The 20,050-nt window shown below is 35.8% G+C and overlaps 4 protein-coding genes and 1 pseudogene across 5 annotated transcripts; 2 read left to right on the top strand and 3 right to left on the bottom strand.

Moving 5' to 3' along the window:
- Positions 1–1,775: 1,775 nt before the first annotated feature.
- GCK72_015703 lies at positions 1,776–2,540 on the bottom strand (annotated as a pseudogene). Its single transcript has 3 exons — positions 2,413–2,540; positions 2,112–2,365; positions 1,776–1,840 (listed from the first exon to the last, which is right to left on the bottom strand). Coding segments are annotated over exons 1-3 (447 nt in total).
- A 780-nt stretch (positions 2,541–3,320) lies between these two features.
- On the bottom strand, positions 3,321–6,151 carry GCK72_015702 (uncharacterized protein; the record flags this gene model as incomplete). The annotated part of the gene is made up of 3 exons (XM_053731074.1): positions 3,321–4,105; positions 5,282–5,428; positions 6,130–6,151. The coding sequence occupies 3 exons, from the start codon at positions 6,149–6,151 to the stop codon at positions 3,321–3,323; spliced, it is 954 nt and encodes a 317-aa protein (XP_053585846.1).
- Positions 6,152–7,375: 1,224 nt separating this feature from the next.
- GCK72_015701 (uncharacterized protein) lies at positions 7,376–9,126 on the bottom strand (the record flags this gene model as incomplete). The annotated part of the gene is made up of 2 exons (XM_003098981.2): positions 7,376–7,852; positions 9,022–9,126. 2 exons carry the CDS (start codon positions 9,124–9,126, stop codon positions 7,376–7,378), a joined length of 582 nt encoding a protein of 193 aa, XP_003099029.2.
- A 2,680-nt stretch (positions 9,127–11,806) lies between these two features.
- GCK72_015700 (uncharacterized protein) lies at positions 11,807–13,166 on the top strand (the record flags this gene model as incomplete). The annotated part of the gene is made up of 2 exons (XM_053731073.1): positions 11,807–11,911; positions 12,681–13,166. The coding sequence occupies 2 exons, from the start codon at positions 11,807–11,809 to the stop codon at positions 13,164–13,166; spliced, it is 591 nt and encodes a 196-aa protein (XP_053585845.1).
- An 805-nt stretch (positions 13,167–13,971) lies between these two features.
- On the top strand, positions 13,972–19,486 carry GCK72_015699 (uncharacterized protein; the record flags this gene model as incomplete). Its single annotated transcript, XM_053731072.1, has 6 exons — positions 13,972–14,117; positions 14,242–14,380; positions 15,721–15,960; positions 17,322–17,422; positions 18,219–18,444; positions 19,331–19,486. The coding sequence occupies 6 exons, from the start codon at positions 13,972–13,974 to the stop codon at positions 19,484–19,486; spliced, it is 1,008 nt and encodes a 335-aa protein (XP_053585844.1).
- Between the last annotated feature and the right edge of the window lie 564 nt (positions 19,487–20,050).

Raw genomic sequence — 20,050 nt, 5'->3', positions numbered from 1 at the left:
GACAAAGACTATCTGTCTTCAAGTAGTCTCCACAAACAACGTTTTACTGAAATTCAAACTGACTGTTGACCACAATTTTCGTAAATGCCAAAAAGGTCCCATCATGTTTACTAAAAATGTTACAGTTCACGCCGACAGCTCTAAAAGATGCCACGGCATGGGAGAATGTGTTGATCGAAAATGTTTAGACGTAGGACCCAATTCAAAACTGAGTGAATTCACTGAAGGAAATAAGTACCCAGGACACACATACTGCTCCAGCAGTTGTGGTGGATTATGGTGTAGATGCTTATTGCCTACAGAGGCTTGCCTCTTCTATAGAACTTATGCTGTACCCACATCAGATGATAAATTTCAAATCTATTCATGCGACACATGGTCGAATGCTATTCATTTTACAGCATCTCTAACTTTTGATAACCAAGTCATTGAACAAATTTTCCAAATTAGAGAAGGAGGAGATTACCAAATCAATTTTCGATACGGGAAACAAAAAGATCATGAAATTGACCTTAAATTTCGACTTTTAGAAGTAACCGGTGAAACCGGATTAAGCATTTTGGGTAAAAAATTCATCCAAAACGAAGAGAAAATTGCTCTAGCATCTATAACTAATGAAATTTTTCCGTTAGAATGTACTGAATCAGGTGATTGTAATTACCGAGAAACCTGTAATTGTAATTTAGGAGATTCTGAAGCAATTTGCTTATGTAAAGTTCCCGATTTATTTAAAATACTAGACGACCGAAATCATAACCTCCCGATAATAACTGAAAGATATCATCTTGGAATTTCTCCCGACAACATCCCTACCATTCGAATGCGTCATAATAATTTTCATTTACAGTTGATAATGGAACAGAGTTATCATACTAATATAATCGAATCAAAAATTGATTGTAGTATTGAGAAAACAACCGCTTTCATAGGATGCTATAACTGCCTAAAAGGCGCGAGCCAAAACGTTACTTGTAAGTCAAAAGAGCCAACTCATTCCAAACTAAGCTGTGATAATGAAGAATTCGTAGATATTTTAACTTGCGATAAAAAAGGAATAGTAAATGAGATCCATAGAAAATTCTACCAAGCTTATCCTAAAGGAGTATGCACTGTATCTTGTGGCAGCAAGAATAACTCTTATAAAATAGAAGGTACTCTAACCTACGTATCACATACATCACTAAGTGAATATTTTAATCAAGTACTTCACTCAGAAAAAAGTATTTCAGAAATACATCCATGGAATATTCCGGATTACTGGGCAATCCTGAACACAATTATCAAAGGAGCTGTACCAATTACTCTTGCAATCATAGGAATGCTATTCACTTCAGCTATACTATACTTATGCTGCATACCCGCATGCACCAACTTCTTGACAAGAAGACGCCGATTCAGGCGTTAACCTCATTCCCCCATCTGCAAACTACATTTGATCTCAAGAATATTACTCTCCTTTTCCATTTTTTTTTCAATATTGAAATCGTGAAATTATCGCTCTCTTATCAAACAATTACCAAAATTAACCTTATGTATATTCCAGAATCAAAATGAATTCTACTTCAATGACATCCGAAATCATCGAGGCGGCCAAACAACGCGCCATCACAATCCATACTCAACGCATTACGGACCAAACTATGAGAGCAATCCAACAGGACAACAAGCCACCTGCAAAATGTCGTCTATGCAAGAGAAACCACCTCACCTACGAATGCACCACTATCCCACAAGATCAAAAACTCCAGAAATGCCTTGATCAACGACTGTGCATCCTATGCCTCAACAAAGCATTTCATCACCCAGTCAATTGCCGTCTGATCAAAAAACCCCATCTGCTCTGCAAAAATTACCACTGCGGAAAGAAATTCGCAATTCATCACGCTTCCATTTGTGACAAAGCACCTGAACCCACTCCAATTACCGAGATGGATGAAGAAGAATCCGACCAATAAAATTTCTGACTTCTCTGTTCAAAAAATATTTTACTCCCAGCTTACAAAATGTATTCCCAAACATTCCTTACTCCCAGCTTACAAAATTTATTTCTTAACATTTCTTACAAATTTTAAAAAAAAAAAAACCACCGTATGATATTTTTCAAATCTTACAATAAATCATATAAAAAATCACTAGTAAGATAAACAGAATAGAAAACAAAAGAACCAAAGAAAGCATTTCGTATGTTCTTACACCAGATTTATCCACATAAGCAGTTACACTACTAACAGAAGTAGTCAAAGTAGAAGATTCCGTTGTCGATTCCACACGAATACAGTCAGAAGAAAGATTAGGGAAGAACTCGACTCGAATATAACAAGGAATCTCCTTTTCATCAGCAACACAAAAGTACGGTCTAACATACCTAAAAACAAAAAATAGTAACACAGAAAATTTTTTTTGATAACTAACCCATCCAAAACTAAGCAGAATTCACATTCACCACATTCCCCGAGAAGTTTCCAACGCGGTATCACAGAGTTAGTATCACCAAGAACCAGTGGAATAAGAATAGCTGCTGACAAAAAATAATAGAACATTTGAAAACAGGATAAACACTGTCACAATAAGGAAAAGAAAATATCCCCATCTTTTATACCCGCCACCACTAAACGTGGGCGCCGGAGTCTGACGGAAATCCGTCATTTCTTAAATTGCATTCTTTCTGTAAAACTTTATCCTTCCTCATCCCCTTTCCTGTACCAACAAGAATGTTGGAATTTTCAGCTTTTTCTTTCGAACTTTTATTTTCTCTTTCTCTTTCTTTTCCCTCCCCCTCCCTCTCTTCACATCAACTGGAAAATGGCAAATGGCATCGACCAACGGAGGAAGAGGATATCAACAATGTTTCAAATGAAGACTTCAGATCAAACTACACTTATCAAGCTTGCCGTGGCCCGCAGTATCGCGACGATGTCCGATCATCAAGACAACACGACCAAAGAACCACCACAATTGGAAGCCGTGCGCCGTATCTAATAGTGCAACAATCCTGTCTCAATCGGGCGCCGCGCCGTAAAGTACAAGCCCATTAATGGAATCGACCTAGTTCTGGCGCCGATTCGGAGAAGTGCAAAGTGGATGGACCGGTCTTCAGGAGTATTTAAGCTTGCTGCTCCAACATGGAATCACAGTCTCAAGAGGAGATCACCAGAGTCAACGTCAGCCGCCTTCCACCCTCCTGTCCCCATTTCCCCGTTCCTTATTACCCTATTAGCCCCTTTTCCTGTCTCCATTACTCCCCTTATATTATTATTCTGCATATATATCTACTCAATAAAACTTATATTAATCTGAACCACCTGTTGCCTGAGTACAACTCAGTTTAGGGTGTGCTTGTGCTCATCAGTGGCTCCGCAGCAGCAGTGGTGATGGTGATTTTTTCCAGATTTTTCCTTTTTTTTCGATGATTTTTCCGATTTTTCCTGATTTTCATCAATTTCCGGGTCTTTCTCGAGGAGAATTTCATCGTCAGTATCATCTGAATCGTCACGCCTTCTGGAATTGGTGTCGAATTCAAAATTCTCATCATTCGACTCATGATGCTCCTCCTTCTCCTTCTCCTCCTCGTGCTCTTCAGTTTTTTTGAGTCGATGACGTCGGCGTTCGGATTCTGGAGCCACTTTTTTCGTTGGAGCCTTTTTTGGAATAGATTCTTCTTCTTCAGAATCAGAATCCAATTCTTTTTTGGATTTTTTGGATTTTTTGGATTTCTTCTTTTTCTTGTCGTCATCAGAATCCGAGGAATCTGAATCCGAAGAAGAATCCGATGACGATGAAGACTTCTTAGATTTCTTCTTCTTTTTCTTCTTCTTCTCGTCGTCGGAGGAATCTGAGGAATCTGAGGAATCTGAGGAATCAGAATCCGATGACGACGACGACGACGATTTTTTCGATTTTTTCGCCGATTTTTTCGTTTTTTTCGCATTTTTCTCCGATTTCATCGATTTCTTCCCCTTCACGTCATCTGAATTCTCATCTGAATCCTTTTTTTGCTTCTCCACATCATCCTCCTCCTCGAACGTCTTCTTATCCTTCTTCTTTTTTGATTCCGACTTGTGAGTCTCACTGTGATGACCGGAATACGATTTCAAGGGGGCGTGGCCTTCAGAAGACAATTGGGGGTGACGTCATTTTTAGGAATCCTGGAAAAAGCAAAATTTTTACAGTTTTTATGCTTTAAATTGGTGAAAAACACTGAAAACCGGATAAAAAACTATCATTTTTAAGTGTTTTTGGTTTTTTTCCGTATCGGGCTTCAAAATTTCAGCGTTTTTTTTTATGAATGATTAATACTACCGTATTTAGCTCGTTGAGAGCTTTCAGAAAAGTACCCACAAGCCTATATTTCTATTACTTTGGGTCTCAACGCGAAAACTACAGTAATCCAGAATTTCGAACAGTTTGAAACTGTTACAACTTTGTCAGTTTTGACGCAATTTCCCAAAAACTAAGAAACTTAAATTCAGCGCGCCGAGAGCTTTCAGAAAAGTACCCACAAGCCTATATTTCTATTACTTTGGGTCTCAACGCGAAAACTACAGTAATCCAGAATTTCGAACAGTTTGAAACTGTTACAACTTTGTCAGTTTTGACGCAATTTCCCAAAAACTAAGAAACTTAAATTCAGCGCGCCGAGAGCTTTCAGAAAAGTACCCACAAGCCTACGTTTTGATCACTTTGGGTCCCACCACGAAAACTACAGTAATCCAGAATTTCGAACAGTTTGAAACTGTTACAACTTTGTCAGTTTTGACGGAATTTCCCAAAAAATTAGAAATTTAAATTCAGCGCGCCGAGAGCTTTCAGCAAAGTACCCACAAGCCTAGATTCCAATCACTTTGGGTCTCGACGCGAAAACCGCCTGGAGTACTGTAGTTTTCGCGTCGAGACCCAAATTGTTCAGAACCTAGCCTTGTGGGTACTTTTCTGAAAGCTGAGAACAAGCTGATTTTGAATGTTATAACAAAAATTTAGAAAAATTGGATCCCACCACGAAAACTACAGTAGGCACTTTGGGTTGTCGTTTTTGGTGCAGGAGCCATTTTTCAGACAAAATTTGATGTATTTTTTATATGTTAAGCTAAAAATGAAGAAAAACAAATCTAAGTTCACAAAGTTACAGATTTTCGAAAAATTTCAAAATTTTCAATTTTTGAGTTTTGAGATGAAACGCATGAAATTCACATTTTCTGATTCAGCTAGCCATAAGATTTTAAAAAAGTACAGTAACCCAATGCCAGGTTACTGTAGAAATACAAAAATCCACTCTCTAACTGACCTTGTAAGTCCACAAATCCCCCACTCGAGTATTTTCTCCATCGAGCACTGAAATCCGAGGACTTATCCAAGTCATCCAGAGCTTTCTTCGCTTCAGATCGACTCAATTTTCCTTTTTTCGTCTTGGAGTGCTCATCGAACGCGTTTTCTGAAAAAAATGAATAGATTGGGAAATCAAAAAAAAAGGAAATTAGTAAAAGACCAAATTTTTCCTACATTTTTGTGATAATATTAAAAATTCAGCTTGTTCTCAGCATTGGGAATAGTACCCACAAGCCTATGTTCTGATCACATAGGGTCTCGACGCGAAAACTACAGTAACCCAGAATTTCGAAAAATTTGAAACCGTTGTAACTTCGTCAGTTTTGACGCGATTTTCCAAAAACTAAGAAACTGAAATTCAGCGCGCCGAGAGCTTTCAGAAAAGTACCCACAAGCCTAGGTCCTGATCGAATTGGGTCTCGACGCGAAAACTACAGTAACCCAGACGGTTTTCGTGGTGGGACCCAAAATGGGCAGAACCTAGGCGGGTACTTTTCTGAAAGCTCTTGACTAGATGAATTCAAATTTTTTATTTTTAGAAATATTGCGTCAAAACTAACAAAGTTACAACGGTTTCAAATTTATCGAAATTCTGGGTTACTGTAGTTTTCGTGTCGATACCCAAACTGATTGGAATATAGGCTTGTGGGTACTTTTCTGAAAGCTCTCAGTGTCCTAAATTTGATTGTCACACTCATTTTCAAAAATTCAACAAAAAATTTCGGCCCCGACACAAAAATCTTGAGGAAAACTTTAAAAAAAACCCATTTCCTAATTCTTTTCGTTCAAAAGTTCAAAAAAACTCACTGATATGTTTGTTATCAACCATTTGCTCCGTCCGCTGCTTCGTCGAAATGAACTCTTTTGTCTTTCCCACCAATCCTGTGCCCCCCGATTAAATAGTGTCAATGCTCTTGATGTCTGCGTCTCTTTCTCTTTCTCACCTAAACTTTTTCTCGTCTTGTGATCTCTCTTATCTCTCTTCTTAAGAGAAGAAAAAGAGAAATTACTCATCATTTTGAAATATCATGGGGGGACGACGTGTAGATCAAAATGTAATAGAAGGTCAGAAGGCAGAAAATGAGTCAGTCATCTTGATTTTGAAATCATGGAAGAAAGAGGATTACTAATGACTAGACTAGAGTCTTAAAATATTGAAAATATGTAGAGAAAGTTGAATTTTTAGATGCAAAAATAACAGAATTTTCATTAAAAAACTAGTATTTTTTAGATAGAACCGTGATTTTTTAAAGAATCTCTGAATTTGAAAAAAAGAATCGAATTTAGCTTGTTCTCAGCTTTCAGAAAAGTACCCACAAGCCTATATTCTGAGCATTTTGGGTCCCACCACGAAAACTACAGTAACCCAGGCGGTTTTCGTGGTGGGACCCAATTCGATCAGAATATAGGCTTGTGGGTACTTTTTGAAAGCTCAAAACAAGCTGAATTTGAATATCATTACAAAAATACAGAAAAATGGTATCCTACCACGAACTACAGTAACCCGCGTAAATCGTGTCGAGACCCCAATTTCCCGCTAAAAATCAACAAGAAATACCAAAAACCAAGAAAGTTATAGAATTTCGAAATTTTTCGAAAACCAATTTTGACGAAAACTACCGTAATCTGTTGGATTTTCATGAATAATTACACCGAAGTTAATTTTTTGAATTCAGCTCGTTGAGAACTTTCAAAAAAGTATAATCAACCCTATATTTCGTTTGGATTTGAAGTTTTTAGGTCTCACCGCGAATTTTGATTGGATTACTGTCGTTTTCGCAACAGGACCCATTTTTCTGAATTTTTAATAATATTCAAATTCCGCTTGTTCTCAGCTTTCAAAAATGTACCCACAAGCCTATGTTCTGATAAAATTGGGTCCCGTCACGAAAATCGCCCTGGTTACTGTAGTTTTCGTGGCGAGACCCAAACTGAACGGAATCTAGGCTTGTGGGTACTTTTCTGAAAGCTGAGAACGAGCTGAATCTAACTAGACTAGTGAGAGAATCTGAAAATCAAAAAAAAAAACGAGAAAATACAAAATATAAATTATTTATTCATCAGTTTTTGGCATTTTCGCCTCATTACAATTGATAGTGTCACCTTTTCTTTTCTTCAAATCAACAGAGTTATTCAAAGAAGGCATTAAATCGATATAAGTATTTTGTGTACTCAATACTTCACCAGTAAAAGAGGTGGCGGGGAAACGGAGTGGTTGGGGGGCGTGTCTAATTTTCTCATCTTTATAATACTCATCACCTAACTTTTTAATCATTTCAATTCGATCCTTTGTACTTTTGAATGTGGCCGCCACTCGAAATATTTCGTCCATGAATTGAATATTCATGTTTTTCAGATGTTCCTGTGCCTTCCTGACCTCTTCTGAATCCTTTTCTTCTGAAATCGGTGCATCTGAATCCTTCTCGTCATCTGAATCCTCAAATACATCTTTAGAGACATGTCGCTCAAGCTTCACTGCTCCTTTTCTCCAATTCTTACGACTTCCTTCAAATTTCTTGACAATTACAGTCTGAAAAATGATGAAAATGAGATTTTTTACATTTGAAACTTCAAAAAACGAGTTTCCCGTCCTCAAATCACCCTAAAACTTTAATTTCAGCATCTGGGTTACTGTAGTCCCGATTGTTTGCAAACACCGTGAAGCCAATGTATCAGATATTTCGACAATTTGCAGAAAATTCGAAAATTGAGTGAAATTTTCGAGAAAAATGTTAACAAAGGGTAAAAACGTAGGGGAATTCAGTTTTCCTAGTTGTTAGCACTGAAAAATGACATTTTGAATCTAAAAATGTATAATTTTTACTTGAAATCTCAGTTTACTCAGTTATTTCCTATTTTAAACTATATTTTCACACAAAAATGTCTATTTGGAATTCTTTCAGCAGAAAAATGTAATTTTCTGTGGATTTTTCACTCTTAATCCCGTTTTTCTTAAAATTTTCACCAAAGATTCAAATTTTCTGCAAATTGTCGTAATATCTGATACATTGACTTCACGGTGTTTGCACATAGTTTGGGATTACAGTAATCCGCTTGAACTTTGAAAATAGTTGAAAATCTGGTCAACTTTTACCCTATATTTTTGTATCAAAAACAAAGAAATTCAAAAAACATTTTAATACCACTGGATAGCTGAAGAATAGAGCTTCATTTTTATAGTTGACAACTTTTTGATAGCTCCGCCCATTTTTGAGATATAACGTTTCCCGCTAAGTTACTACTTGGGACGAGAGTGCGTGCGAAAGGAGGTTTCCCTCCCTCTCGCCTTCAAACCTAACTTTGACGATGTATATCTACCTCAAAAGTGGGCGGAGCTATTGAAAAGTTGTCAACTACAAAAATGAAGCTCTGTTCTTGAGCTATCCAGTGATATGAAACACTTTTTGAATTTCTCAGTTTTTGATACAAAAATATAGGGTCAAAGTTGAGCAATTTTTGGCTCTTTTTTTAAATGAAAATAAAATGAAAATCTGGGTATTCACTTCATATCTAGTAAAATTATCTCAAAACTATAAGCATGTAAGGTTTTCAAACAATAAAATGAACTTTTCACAGAAAAAACAGTCCAAAAAATGTCATTTTCAACTCAAAAATCTAGTTTCAAACCGATTTTTCCCGTCTAAAATCGTCAAATGTTCCAATATTTCAGCCTTAACAACCACAAAACCCATGACATACCTTCGTCTTGTCTCCAGAATCCATCAATTTCCCATTAATTCCGTCAGCCTTCTTGTCCATATCGACAATCTTCGAATCCTTGGCGTCTGGGTAGGCGGTGGCCATGATTTCAGCGATTTTTCTGGAAAAAAGAGAGTATTAAGGGAAAAATAGGGATAGGAGGCAGAAAACGACGAAAAAAACATGTATTGTCGCAACAAAAAAGTTCCGACATTTTTTCCTCGTCGGTGTTTGCGGACTCAAGCCAAAATTTGATAATTTTGGCTTGAGTCCGCAAACACCGAGGGGGAAAAAATGTCGGAACTTTTTTATTTCGATAATAAAATTCATAAAAATCGGTCAAAATCCTACTAAAGTCATGAAAAACTAGAAAAAATGATAAAAATTCACTAAAAACAGGTTGAAATAGGAAAAAATCTATAACCGACGTCCGATGGGTTACAAATAAGAAGAATGACTTCATAACCATTCAAATAATTATATAATTATTCAATTATACTGTATTCTCACTTATCTTCCCACAGGCTACCATCTCGTGGGAAAAAGTGGGCGGGGCTTAGGCTATTGGGAAACCTTCTGGAATTGTCTGGAAACTTCTACAGTTATTGATTTTTGTTTTAAGTTTTCAATGGAATTTCCAGATTCAAAGTGATGAGAGCTTTCAGAAAAGTATAATCATAAATGTATTTTGTGAAAATTTAATTTTAGGTAATTTTCACACAAAAAACTGATTTTTTACCGATTTTCCAGACAAAAATTAATTTTCACTAAAAATTCAATCAATTATCTACAGTTTGGCCCTAATAACATCTCAAACAAGCAAGAATTCACAAAGTTATAGAATTTCGAAAAATTTCGAAAATCGAAAAATAGGAAAATCATGCGAAAATCTATATTTTTGGGAGAGTGAGTCTGTGAGCGAAGACTAACTAACTAGATAATATAATTATTAAATGGACAAACATTAAAATCTTCCCTCAAGCCACCATCTCGTGGGAAAAAGTGGGCGGGGCTTCCCCGGGAGGTAATAGGCTATGGGAAACTACCGGAAACTGTCTGAAAAATCTGCGTAAGTTTGGTTTTAGGAATTTTAGTGTGAATTTCTAAATTCAGCTTGATGAGAGCTTTCAGAAAAGTATAATCATGTCTGCATTTTGAAAAATTTTAATTTTGCAAATTTTCGGTGTTTTTCCCACTAAAAACTTAATTTTCACCGAGTTTTTGGATTTTTTATGGCTGCAATTATTTTTTACTAAAAATTCAATTAATTGTTTATATTTTGGTCCTAAAAACATCCAAAACCAGCGAGAATTCACAAAGTTAAAGAATTTCGAAAATTTACGAAAATCAAAAATTTTGGAATCATAGGTGTAACTCGGCTAGTTTTGACATGACGAATATGAAATTCATATTTTTGAGATCAGTGAATTGAGAGCTTTCAGAAAAGTACCCACATGCCATGATTTCTGATCTCTGGATCCCGCCGCGAAAACTACAGTAACCCGTTTAAAGGCACATGAGCCTCAAAAACTTGAAATAGTCCAAAACTAGGTGTGTGGGTACTTTTCTGAAATCTCTCGATTCGCTGAACCCAAAAATATAAATATCATATCCGACATGTCAAAACTATCCGAGTTACACCCCCTAATTCCAAAATTTTTCAATTTTCGAAATTATTCGAAATTCTATAACTTTATGAATTCTTGCTTCTTTCTGATGTTTTTAATTTCAAAGTATAGATAATTGATTGAATTTACATTTAAAAATAATTGCAGACATAAAAAAAAAAAATCCGGTATAAAGAGTATTTTTAGTTTTTAGTGTGAAAATTTCTTAAAATTTAAATATTTCAAAATACAGACATGATTATACTTTTCTGAAAGCTCTCAACGAGCTGAATCTGGAAATTCACATTAAAATTACCAAAACCAAACTTCCGAACCATTTTCCGACATTTCCAGGTTGCTTCCCATAGCCATTTACGGTGGGGAAGCCCCGCCCACTTTTTCCCACGAGATGGTGGCTTGAGGGAAGATTTTAATGTGTGACCATAAAATAATTATATTATTTGGTTATCTAATCTAGTTAGTCTTCGCTCACCGATTCACTCTCCCAAAAATATTGATTTTCGCATGATTTTCATATTTTTCGATTTTCGAAAATTTTCGAAATTCTATAACTTTGTGAATTCTTGCTTGTTTGGGATGTTTTTGGTTCCTAAATATAGATAATTAATTGAATTTTTAGTGAAAAATAATTCTTGTCTGGAAAATCGGTAAAAAATCAGTTTTTAGTGTGAAAATTACCTAAAACTAAAATTTCTCAAAATACAGACATGATTATACTTTTCTGAAAGCTCTCATCACTCTGAATCTATGAAATTCCATTAAAAACTTAAAACAAAAATCAATAACTGAAGAAGTTTCCAGACAATTCCAGTAGGTTTCCCAATACCCTAAGCTCCGCCCACTTTTCCCAAGAGATGGTAGCCTGTGGGAAGATAAGTGAGAATACAGTATAATTGAATAATTATATAATTAATTGATTATGAAGTCAGTATTCTCATTTATAACTCATCTGTTGCCCTCTTGGTTATTGAGTTTTTCCTATTTTCCATTTTCACCCTGTTTTTAGTGAATTTTTATCATTTTTTCTAGTTTTTCATGACTTTAGTAGGATTTTGACCGATTTTTATGAATTTTACATGTTTTTTTCGTCGTTTTCTGCCTCCTGTCCCTCATTTTCCTCTTGATCCTCTCTTTTTTCCAGAAAAATCGCTGAAATCATGGCCACCGCCTACCCAGACGCCAAGGATTCGAAGATTGTCGATATGGACAAGAAGGCTGACGGAATGAATGGGAAATTTATGGATTCTGAAGAGAAAATGAAGGTTTGTCTGGATTTTGTAGGTTTTACGGCTGAAATATTGGAACATTTGACGATTTTAGACAGGAAAAATCGGTTCGGAACTAGATTTTTGAGTTGAAAATGGCATTTTTTGGACTATTTTTTCGTGAAAAGTTTCTTTTTATTGTTTGAAAACCTTAAATTCTTATGGTTTTGAGATAATTTTACTAGATATGAAGTGAAAAACCAGATTTTCAGTTTATTTTCATTAAAAAATAGAGCAAAAAAGTAGTCAACTTTGACCCTATATTTTTGTATCAAAAACTGAGAAATTCAAAAAAATTTTAATACGACTGGATAGCTCAAGAATAGAGCTTCATTTTTGTAGTTGACAACTTTTTAATAGCTCCGCCCACTTTTCAGATATACATTGTCAAAGTTAGGTTTGTCAAAATATAGTTTCAAATAGGAAATAACTGAGTAAACTGAGATTCCAAGTAAAAATTATACATTTTTCGCTTCAAAATGGCAATTTTTAGTACTAAAAACTCGAAAACCCAGATTTTCACAACGAAAACCGAATTCCCCATCATTTTTAACCCTAAAATCCCGTTTTCCCTGAAACTTTCACTTAATTTTCAAATTTTCTGCAAATTGTCGTAATATCTGATACATTGGCTTCACAGTGTTTGCACACAATTGCCGTTACAGTAACCCAGAAGCTAAAATTAGAGTTTTAGGGTAATTTGAGGGCGGGGAACTCGTTTTTTAAAGTTTCAAATGTTAAAAATCTCATTTTCATCATTTTTCAGACTGTAATTGTCAAGAAATTCGAAGGAAGTCGTAAGAATTGGAGAAAAGAAGCAGTGAAACTGGAGCGACATGTTTCCAAAGATGTGTTTGCGGATTCAGATGACGAGAAGGATTCAGGATCCAAGATTTCAGAAGAAAAGGATTCAGAAGAGGTCAGGAAGGCACAGGAACATCTGAAAAACATGAATATTCAATTCATGGATGAAATATTTCGAGTGGCGGCCACATTCAAAAGTACAAAGGATCGGATTGAGATGATTAAAAAGTTAGGTGATGAGTATTATAAAGATGAGAAAATTAGACACGCCCCCCAACCACTCCGTTTCCCCGCCACCTCTTTTACCGGTGAAGTATTGAGTAGACACGTACAAAATACTTGTATTAATTTAATGCCCTCTTTAAATAATTCTGTTGTTGATTTGAAGAAAAGAAAAGGTGACACTATCAATTGTAATGAGGCGAAAATGCCAAAAACTGAAGAATAAATTATTTTGATTTTGTTTTTTTTCTTGTTTTCCTTTGAATTTCAGAGTCTCTCTATAGTCTAGTTAGATTCAGCGCGTTGAGAGCTTTCAGAAAAGTACCCACAAGCCTATATTCCATTCAGATTGGATCTCGCCACAAAAACTACAGTAACCCGGGCGGTTTTCGTGGTAAGACCCAATTTGACCAGAACATAGGCTTGTGGGTACTTTTCTGAAAGCTGAGAACAAGATAAATTCAAATATTATTACAAAAATTCAGAAAAACTGGGTCCTGTCGCGAAAACTACAGTAATCCAATTAAAATTCGCGGTGAGACCCAAAAACTTTGATTCCAAACGAAATATAGGCATGATTATACTTTTGTGAAAGCTCCCAGCTTGCTGATTTTGAATATTGAAAAAAATTGTGGAAATTTTGAAATCCTGCAGCAAAAACATGAAAAATCGCATAGTATTCCTTCATAGACTGTTTGTTTTCACTTGTTCTCTTTGATTTACGTGGCAATTTTTATTTCAAAATTCAGCATTTTTATTTGAATTAAAATAATTTGAATTTTCACAAATTTTTCTTCAAAAAACCTGATAAACCCCACAAAAAACCGCCTAATCCTAAAAAAAACTAAATTCAAATCTTGCGCCAATTTTTTTCAGTACGACACTCCGATATCCCACTAGCGCGTGTTGTTTAGCCGAGCATTAATTTTAATTTTTTTCTAATTTTTATCGTAAAAACTCAATTTTTCATCGTTTTTCGCTAATTTTTTTTGTAAATCCATCAGAAAAAATCGATAATTCCAGTGAAACACATGTCGAACGGCGAAATCACCGGATTAATCTCGAAACTCGAGGACGCCTTCGCATATGCCACAACCGAGTTGGGAACTGTTTTTATACCGCTTGCGGCGGCTAGAAACAAAAATGAGACGTTATTAAGCTTGAAAGACATGTTTGAGTAAGTTTTTCAGTGAAAAATCTAAAAAAGGGGCAAAAATGAGCAAAATAAGTTTTTTTCCCTTAAAAATGGATTTTTGGCTCAAAAATTTCAAATTTCATCAAAAAGTTCAAGTTTTTTGCAGATACAACGAAGAAATACGGCTGACAGTGGTAAAACAGCCAAAACCAAAAAATAATTGCGAATTCTTGGCGAAAACCGTTCGGAAGGCGGGAACTGTTGCGTCCACGTCGAAACGGTCAGAGGAAATCTTTGGACCGCTGGTAAATGGAGATTTTGAATGAAAAAATGAAAAAAAGAACAGTTTCAAGCTGAAAAATCGATAGAAAACTGATTTCACAAGCTAAAAATCGAGAAATTTTGATAGAAAACGATTTTTTCATAAAAATTTGTGCAAAAACGAGATTTTTTTTGGCAAAAAATCATGGTTTTCAAACCGAAAACTCGCTTTTTATCGAAAAAGTACCTTTTTTACGTTGAAAATGTCATTTTTTGACTTGATAATTCAAATTTTCTGTTAAAAACTCAATTTCTGTGCCAAAAATCATGTTTTTAGTCGGAAAATAATAATTTTCAACGCATAATTCTGCAGACTTGCAAAATATCGGCCCGGCCCGGCTCGGCCCGTCGGCCCGGGCCGGTAGAGAAAGTTGCCGGCCCGGCCCGGCCCGGTCGGCCCGGAGTCAAAAAATGAGCACAACTTTTTCACAAAATTTTTCGAAATTTTTTGAAATTTTCGTCAAAAATAGTCAAAAATCCTATGTAAACTTGAGTTTTATCGATATGTAAAAACATAGTCGAAAATTCGACTTTTTTGCGAAAAAATCAAAAAATTTTCAAAAAAATTCAAATTTTCAAATTTTTGCACTGTAACCCGGGCCGGCCGGGCCGGGCCGGGCCAGGCCGGGCCGGGCCGGGCCGGGCCGGGCCGGGCCGGGCCGGGCCGGTGAAAATTCTCAAATCGGCCCGGCCCGGCCCGGCCCGGCCCGGCCCGGCCCGGCCCGGCCCGGCCCGGCCCGTTGCAAGTATGCATAATTCTGAATTTTTAGGTATGAAAAGCAGATTTTCGTTATAAAATTTCAAAAATTTAGTTTTCACTCAAAAAAATTGAAAAATTTCGATCAGAATCAGATTTTTAGTCTGAAAATGAGGTTTTCTGTACCCTCTGACTCAAAATTCCCATTTTTGTCAATTTCAGCTCAAAAATCCGATTTTTAAAAATAAATTTCAGCCATGAAAATCCCATTTTTCGCCGTGAAACCTTAAAATCTGCAAGTCGCCCGCACAAAACGCGTCAAAGGCACTCCAGCTACTGATCTTCCATTTTATAACAAGTCAAAGGCACCCCAGTCTCTCACCTTTCAGCTAAAAACGCGTCAAAGGTGCCCCAGTCATCGTTTCAAGATGAACTATGAATGGCTGGGGCGCTTTTAGCGCTGAAGATCCTGCAGATTATACGGAAATCTGAAAATTTAGCACATTTTCAACAAAAAAAGTGATTTACAGTTCAAAAAAAACAAAATTTTCAGCTAAAAAATCCAAATTTTCAACTAAAAAATCCAAATTTTCACTCAAATTCTCGATTTTTCCTCGTTTTTTGCAGTTGGCCCGTGTGACAAGCACGACGGATTCGTTTGCATTCGCAAATGCGGATGGATACGGAACGATATTTATTCCGGGCGACGCGTTCGATAAGACGGTCGTCCGAAGTGTTCACAATTATATTTCACACAAAAATCATGTTATTGTGAGAATAAAAGAACAAATTGAGAGGAAAGGATGTAAATATGTGGCTATTGAGGCATTTAAACATTTGGAACCCGAAAAAGAGGAAGAAGTTGTGGTAAGAAAGGCTGAAAATTGACTTAAAATACTAAAAAAAATGGTGGAAATGACCAAAAATCTATTGAAAATGACCTAAAACATCTGAACATAGCTCAAATCTGATCGAAAATCGATTTATAAAATAAAAAATCCAAATTTTCTAGCGAACAAAACGAATTTTTATGCGAAAATTTGAGTTTTTTCAGCAATTTTTCCGAGTTTCCGAGTGAAAACTCCTGTTTTCCTGCATTTTTGAGTGAAAAATGCTGTTTCCCACGTGTTTTTGGTCATTTTTACTGAAAAATGACAGATTTATTAGGTTTTTGACATTTTCCCGATCTGAAAATGTCGCATATAGCTAAAAATCCATCTGAAATAGCAAAAACGGTCTAAATCCAAGTTTCCCGAGTGAAAACTCCTCTTTTCCAGCATTTTTGAGTGAAAAATGCCGATTTCTACATGTTTTTTGGTCATTTTTTCTGAAAAATTACAGATTTTTGAGGTTTTTGACAATTTCTCGATCTGAAAATGCCGAAAATGGCTTAAAACACTCAAAAATAGTGAAAAAAAAAACAAGTTTTAACCTGAAAATAGTACAAAATTCCTGGAAATCTAAGTTGGATTTTGGTAGTTTGAGAATATGTTCTGAAAATGTGTTGAAAAATATGAAAATTTCTATGAATGAAACCAAAATTAGGTAATTTAGAGGATACACTGTCTGAAAATCGATGTTTCCGAGTGAAAACTCCTCTTTTCCTGCATTTTTGAGTGAAAAATGCTGTTTTCCACATGTTTTTGATCATTTTTACTCAAAAAAAGACTGATTTATGAGGTTTTTGACATTTTCCCGATCTGAAAATGTTGAAACATAAACGAATCGTTCGACGGCGTGTTGAATGTACCCAAAATTAGGTAAAATCGCTGAAAATCCATCTAAAATATGCCGAAATCTAAGATTCCGAGTGAAAACTCCTCTTTTCCTGCATTTTTGAGTGAAAAATGCTGTTTTCCACATGTTTTTTGGTAATTTTTATTGAAAAATGACTGATTTTTGAGCTGAAAGAACTGAAAATGTCGAAAACCCGACGCATCTGGCGCACTTTTGACGCGTTTTTAAAGTGTTTCGTCAAATTCAGTTTGGCCTTATTGTGAGCTTTCAGAAAAGTTGAATTGGAGCGATCTGGGTCTCGCCACGAAAACTACAGTAATCCAAATGCTGGGTTACTGTAGTTCTTCGTGGTGGGACCCAAATCATCCCGTGATTATACTTTTCTGAAAGCTCGAGTTGAATCTGAATTTAATAGAAATTTTTGAATTTAATAGAAAATTTTAATTTAATAGAAAAAACTACGATTTTAAGCTGAATTTTCCCATTTCCAGGCGATCCAAAAGAGTGAAATGATAATATCTCATGGAATTGTGTTAGAAGTCGGTCCGATGGAAGTACACGTATTTGATGAAAAGAATCAGGCTGAGGTTTAGTGAGTTTTACTCTTTTTCTGCTTGAAATCGTCATTTTTCGTCGATTTTTCGATAATTTTAGCCTAAAAATCACAATTTTTTATTATTAATACTCCAAAAAGGTGATTTTCAACGCATTTTTATCGATTTTCGTAATTCCGAAATGGCAAAACCTGTTTTGTTTGAAAAAAGTCGATTTTTTTCGCTATTTTCTGTAAAAAACGCGTCAACGGTGCGCCAGAAACTTGACAATTGATTAAAAGTCTTCAATTTCCAGTAAAAATGCCACTTTTCTCAAAATTTGTTTTTAAGTGCGTCAAAGATGCGCCAGGCAGTGATTGTACCAATTTTCTCTCTGAAATTATGGTTTTTAATGAAAAATTTAGTGAAAACGCGCCAAAAGCACGCCAGACACACCGGGCTGTAAAATTAGAGTTTTTCCTTCAAAAATAACATTTTAATCGCTTTAAGGTGTCTGGCGTGCTTTTGGCGCGTTTTCACTAAATTTTTCATTAAAAACCATAATTTCAGAGAGAAAAATTGGTACAATCACTGCCTGGCGCACCTTTGACGCACTTAGAAACAAATATTGAGAAAAGTGGCATTTTTACGAAAATCACCTTTTTGGAGTATTTAGAATTAAAAATATTGATTTTTTGGCAAAAATTGAAAAAAAAAATCGAAAAAATGCGAATTTCGGCTTAAAAACCTCATTTTTCACTCTAAATACCCCAAAAAGGTGATTTTTCAAGGCATTTTCGACGATTTTTAAATAATTTTGGTCAAAAAACTCTAATTTTTTCACTCTAATTCCAGTTGCCACATGCTAACGTACACCGGCGGAATTCGTAATGCAGAAATGCCGAAATCTCTGTTGGAAGTGATAAATGTGAATGAACACGTGATGTTTAAAGCGAAACGGACATCCGATACGAGATTTGATGCGATCGATTGGAAACCCGTCGAAAATTATGAAGAATTGGAGATTCCTGTGAAAAAGAACACTTCCGACTCGTTCCAACAGACCGCGCCGTGTACTATTGTCAGTTTTCAGGCTGAAAATAGCGAAAATTCAGTGAAAATCGAATTTAAATCGCCTAAAAATACTGAAAATTGCTCAAAATCGGTTCAAAAGGCCCAAATTGAGTTTATGGCCTAGAAATCCACCAGGTGGCCTAGAAACCCAAAACTAGTACGCTTATTAGAATCAGGAGAATGAGAGCTTTTATAAAAGTACCCACAAGCCTAGGTTTGAAACGATTTGGGTCTCGACACGAAAACTACAGTAGCCCGGGCTGGGTTACTGTAGTTTTCGCGTCGAGACCCAAATTGCTCAGAATATAGGCTTGTGGGTACTTTTCTGAAAGCTCTCGATGCGCTGAGAACGATGATAACGACTAATTTCAAAAATTATGATAAACTGGGCAAAATTTGGATCAAAATTCCAAAAATGTGTTTTTTTTCGCGGCGAGACCCAAAATTTTTTCGATTTCAAAGCTATTATTGTTTTCTGCTCATTGAGAGCTTTCAGAAAAGTACCCACAAGCCTAGGTTAGAAGCGATTTGGGTCTCGACACGAAAACTACAGTAGCCCGTGCTGGGTTACTGTAGTTTTCGCGTCTAGACCCAAATTGCTCAGAATATAGGCTTGTGGGTACTTTTCTGAAAGCTCTCAACTCACCGAATCTAATGAAAACAATAAAGTGTGGAAAAATTCAGTTCGAACAGCGAAAAAACTTGAATAGTTAATTTTTCCAAGTTTTCGGTGTCGTCTATAGTTCAAAAGTTGATGAAATCTCTGAGACTTTTGAAATTTTATTTATATTTCAGAAAAATCAACTAAAAATTGCTGGAAATCGGCCGAAAAACACTTTTTTTTAGCTGGTTTTTGAACGATTTTCCAATTCAAAAATTCCCTTTTTTTTCAGTCGATGCTCCTCCGCTCGTTTCTATCGAGAAATCCGTCAGCAATGGAAGAATATTCTGGAATTCTTCATCTGATTCCAGATTACGCTCTTCCAGACGAATATCTCATGGTGAGAGACTCACATCGATTCGAGGGGACCAAGTGGGAGGATCAGTAGATTTTAAGTGGAAATTCTCCGAAAAATTGGAATTTTCAGCTAAAAACTCGGTTTTTTTATAGTTTTCTACTCTAAAAATCGTATTTTCCCTATGTTTTTGACCTTAAAATCCCATTTTTCTTGATTTTCAATCCCAGAAATCGTATTTTTTCTCTTTTTTTACTCTGAAAACCCCATTTTCCGTCCAAAAATTGCATTTTTTGACTCATTTTTCATCAAAAAACTCTATGTTTCACGTTTTTTGACCCAACATATCTCATTTTTCCATCTCAAAATCCTTTTTTCCGTGTTTTTGACCCCAAAAATTCGCTATTTTCCACACTTTCTCCCCAAAAACGTCGTTTTTCTTGATTTTCAACCCTAAAAATCGTATTTTTCACATTTTTTTACTTTGAAAACTCCATTTTTTGTCCAAAAATCACATTTTCGACCCCAAAAATCGTATTTCTGCCTCCCAAATCCAACTTTTCTTGTAATTTTTTCCTGTTTTTGACACGAAAATCCAGTTTTCCAAGTTTTTTTTACTTCAAAATCCCATTTTCTACGTGTTTTTTGTACTTTTTC

This window comes from Caenorhabditis remanei, chromosome IV (assembly GCF_010183535.1).
Source record: "Caenorhabditis remanei strain PX506 chromosome IV, whole genome shotgun sequence".
In the NCBI taxonomy this organism is placed as follows: Eukaryota; Metazoa; Nematoda; class Chromadorea; order Rhabditida; family Rhabditidae; genus Caenorhabditis; species Caenorhabditis remanei.
Note: the sequence above shows the minus strand (reverse complement) of the source record. Positions and strands in the feature narration are given on the sequence as shown.